The 4,512-nt window shown below is 52.4% G+C and overlaps 1 protein-coding gene across 1 annotated transcript; it reads left to right on the forward strand.

Moving 5' to 3' along the window:
• The first annotated feature begins 379 nt into the window (after positions 1-379).
• B3GALT5 (beta-1,3-galactosyltransferase 5) lies at positions 380-1,315 on the forward strand. Its single transcript, XM_007183944.2, has one exon. It carries the CDS (start codon positions 380-382, stop codon positions 1,313-1,315), a length of 936 nt encoding a protein of 311 aa, XP_007184006.1.
• Positions 1,316-4,512: the final 3,197 nt, after the last annotated feature.

Consider the following 4,512-nt stretch of genomic DNA (forward strand, 5'->3'; position numbering starts at 1 on the left):
TGCCAATGGCCTGTACATTTAGGTCTAGCCTTGCAGGTTCTCTAGCTGGATGTTGTTATGGAGTCAGAGAAGGGTAGAACCGGAAGGACAGACCTAGTGAACCATGTGTTTCCATATCCTTCTAGGTAAGGAATGTGAGGCTCCCATCGGTGAAGAGCTGGCTGATCCTGATCTTCCACTAGGGGGTGCGGGACGCTGGCAGCCATCTCTGCCTCTGTGTAGAACCCTGGCACTCCACTTCTGTCTGCAACAAGATCCCAGAGTTTCTAAAACCTGAGCCATGAAACATGGGTCTTGTCCCCCATCTCAGCCTCCCAGGGTGAAGCTAAACAGGCACTCCTGCTTTTGAGGTCTAACCATTTGATTTTGTTCCTTTCAGATGGCTTATGTGAAGATGAGATGGATATATATATCCCTGGTGGTCCTGGGAGCCCTTTGTCTGTATTTTAGCCTGGACGATCTGAGTCCTTTTAAAGGCGAACCATTGGTTTTCAGGAACGAAGGTGGGAACTTCCTTCAGCTCCCAGATATAGACTGCAGGCAGGATGCCCCCTTCCTTGTCCTGCTGGTGACTTCATCCCACGAACAGATGTTTGCCCGCTCGGTCATCCGGAACACGTGGGGGAGAGAAAAGATCGTGGGGGGAAAACGAATAAAAACATTTTTCCTCCTGGGAACCACCCCCAGTAAGGGCATGTCGAGAGCAGTGGCCCAGGAGAGCCAGCAATATCGCGATATTATCCAGAAGGACTTCATGGATGTTTATTTCAATCTGACTCTGAAGACCATGATGGGTATGGAGTGGATCTACCGCTTTTGTCCGCAGGCATCTTTCGTGATGAAAACAGACTCTGACATGTTTGTCAACATCTACTATCTGACTGAACTGCTCCTGAAGAAAAATAGAACAACTCGGTTTTTCACCGGCTTCTTAAAACTAAACGAATACCCAATCAGGAAAAGGTACAATAAGTGGTTTGTTAGTAAATTCGAATATCCGTGGGACAAGTACCCACCCTTTTGCTCCGGCGTTGGCTATGTTTTCTCCAGCGATGTGGCGGGCCAGGTGTACAACGTTGCTGAAAGTGTCCCGTTCATTAAACTGGAAGATGTCTTTGTGGGGCTCTGCCTGGAAAAACTGCAAATCAAACTGGAGGAGCTTCACTCCAAGCAGACTTTCTTCCCCAATGGGTTACCCTTCACCATATGCCGTTACAAGAAGATCGTGGCCTGCCATTATATCAAGCCTCACAATATCCTGGCATATTGGCAGGCTCTGGAAAGTTCCCTGGATGAAGAGTGTCCAGATATCTGAAGGGAGCCCAGCGGAACATCTGGACACACAGCAGACAGCCCACGGTGATGGTTTTTGAAAGATCTTGGATGGCACGGCTGAGACTCCTGGGGTAGGGAGGGAGTAAGGAAGGAAGAGGCAGAAGAGTGAGGGTGATATCCTGAAGGCTTCCCAATCTAAACCTGAATGCCACCGCTGATGAATCCCCATTTGGTGCCCCAAGCCGTAACAAATACTCTCTCTCGAGTACCTACCCTGTTGCACTAAGTGACGTACGCCTGCATTTTCTCACGTCGGGTCAGCATCCGTATGGAGTGGTGGATGTTAGCACCCCATCTCACACACAAGGAAACAGCAGCTTAGAGAAGCACGCGGGCCTGTCCCAAGGATTACAGCCAGCAGAAACTGGAGCACGGATGAGAGCCCACCTCTCAGCCCACCGCCTCAGTCCACCCCTGCGTGCTGCCTCTTGGGAGAGGACGGTAGTGAGGGAGGCTCAGAGGGAAGCCTTGCTGCTGGCATCTGTCAGTCCCTTGCTAGAGTCCCCTCCTCCTCAGATCCCATTCCTGTGCTTTTTAGTGCAGAGACTGGGGTGAACCAATGCGCCCCCACCTCCCTTTGTTCACTGCAGTGGGTCTGGCTGGCCTGAGACCGTGTTAGCAGCTTGGCCCTCAACTCACTGCAAAGCACGTGCCAGAAGACACCTCCACAGCGGCTGCAGCTCAGCCCCCAAGAAACACCCAGCTCGAGACAGCAATCAGCCTTTAAAGATTTGGCTCAGAAATCTCTGTGAAGCTCGACCCATGGTACAGACTCGTTGGCCACTCTGCTGAGCGTGGGACCCCGAGAGCATGGCATTTCCCCCCAGCCATCTGCGGCAACCCCGCCTGTTGGCTCCACATGCCCTTGGTCTGCACGTCAGGTCTCCAAGTGCAAACTGGAAGGCAGTTGGATGCAAGGCTTTGTCTGTGAAAGATGCTGGGAGCTTTTCTGGGAATTTGGGTGGATTTAACTCAAGACACTCTTAAGAACCCCCTGGGACACTGAGCACTGAACTGAGTCCTGGTCAAGGGAGCGTCTTCCTGGGTCCGTTTCCTAAATCTGATCCCAGCTCAGCTTCTGTGAACTTCTCAGATGGCCAAGGAACAGCTGAGTTTTGTGGTGTGGAGTTAAACCTTCAATATTCTTCTGGTGGTTTGGAAGAACCCTGTTCTGCAGGGTTGGGTGGCAATGAAGCACTTTTTTTTTTTGCCAGGGTCTTTGCCCGTTCAGTCACTGTCACATGACATGCAGAGCCATCTTGCTCCCGGTCATTGAGATGAACGGTTCTTACTTTCTACTTTACGGAACTGGATGTTAGCAGCCTGCAAAGCCAAGACCTCACGTGGCTGTGAAACTTACAAAAGTTGGGCGAACCTCTTACCTGAACTCAGAAAGAGATGTTCGCTGCAAAGTGGTCATGGCCGTGTTAAATGGCAAAATGGCATCTTATTTTGCACAGTGTTTCTCGCATCTGGATGGAGCTGCTTCTTGGCATATGTGTTTTCTTATCCTGGCTGCTCTGAACGTGCTGGGTCATGTTCAGAAAAGCCACCTTCTCAGGTGGGAAATCAGGGACTGAACTTGTGTTTTGAAGCCTGGATTTTGCCAGGGAGGATCCCTCGGTCCCGTAGGATGGGCTGCCTCTCAATGGTGGGCTTTGAGGGTGAAGCAGTTTGTCTGGCAGTCCAGCCCTTGTCTGGTGTGCGTGTTCATGTGGCCACCGGGCTGGGTGGGTGAGTGTGGCTGACTCAGGATCTGGTCTTCTCAGCATCCACCCAAAGCCCTCGGCCGTAGGGGTCCGTGAGCACAGGCTCAGCTCCACTGAGAGCCTGTCTGCGTTCTTAAAGGGCTTTCTGCAAAACACATTCGGCCCTCTGCACCCCCCGCCGACTCTATTTCTGTATGTAATGAAGACCTTTTCTTCTCGAGGGAAAAAAATGTTTCGTGACTGTAGACCTCGAAGGGACCATCGAGCTCATTTGGTCCTACCTTTACGTAGGATGAAAATAAAGCTCGAAGAGACCCGGAGGCTTGCCCAAGACTTTGCCCGAGACTTCACAGCTTGTTTATTGTTGAATGCAGGTTCCAGCCAGAGCTGTATTCCGTGATGCCGTCTTGCCTGGGTGAGAGTGAGAAACCGTGAAAGTGTGAATTAGGAGGCAAAGCGATGCTTTTCCAATAACACCCAAAGTGAGTTTCAAAGTGGGATTGGAGAGGAGCCAGGCTGGTGATGCAGTGGCTTCACTCACAGGCATCCAGGGACGAATGATGCTGATGGCAAAGGCTATTTGCTGGGCACTGAGATAAGGGCTTTAAAAATATTACCTCCTTAAATGCGCACAACCACTCCAGTGGGGAGGTGACCACCCGTTTCCTTGCTTTACAGATGAGGAAACCGAGGCAGAGAGAGAGCACGAACAGCTAGCTCAAGCTTATATAGCTGAAAAGCAGCAAAAATAGAATGTGAACCCCAGCTCTCGGGGGCACCGTGTGTGCTGGTTACACGCAGCACTGCGGCCCCTAGGCGGTCAGCGGGCCCCAGGGATGCAGTCAGTGTCCAGAGGGATGCAGGTGCCCGCTGCCTTGGCTGCTCAGGTTGCACATCTGGCCCTTCACCAGTCTCTCCGCATCACGCACACCCACCCTCCAGGATCTGAACCCCGAATCCTCCCCTCTGCTGGGCTCCCGCAGAGCCAGCCTCTCCACTTTGGGGCTTGATTCCCAGCTCTCCTTACCTCTTCAAGAGCAAGACCCCTGCCCAGGCCTCACTCCCACTCTCACCGTCCATCTCCCCTCTGCCGGCTCAGCCCACACGTGGCCAGATGTGCTGTCATTCCCCATCTTCCAAATCATCATAAAACCCTTTCCCTTCACTGCCCCACTTCTCCCTTTGCTGTTCAGCCCCACAAGAGCGTTTTCCATATTTGTCTCCTTTTCTGTCTGAAATCCCCTCTGAAATCAGAGTCTGGTGCCTGACTCCACCAGATGGTTCTCACCAACGTCACTGATGACCCGAGATGCGGGGTCCAAGGTCTGGTCTCTGCCCTCATCGTGCTGCCCGCACGGCTGGTCTCGCCTGCTTCCAGGACACTGGATGCTTTGGGTTCTCCTCCTCGCCGGTCCCTTCTTTGCTTGTTCTATCTCCTCGCTCTGCCTTGGCCTCCTTTCTTCCCTGG

Source organism: Balaenoptera acutorostrata, chromosome 4 (genome assembly GCF_949987535.1).
Source record: "Balaenoptera acutorostrata chromosome 4, mBalAcu1.1, whole genome shotgun sequence".
Lineage (NCBI taxonomy): Eukaryota > Metazoa > Chordata > Mammalia > Artiodactyla > Balaenopteridae > Balaenoptera > Balaenoptera acutorostrata.

What these genes read in the sequence shown, in the direction of transcription:
- B3GALT5 (XM_007183944.2), top strand. Translation starts at nt 380, where the DNA reads ATGGCTTATGTGAAGATGAGATGGATATATATATCCCTGGTGGTCCTG.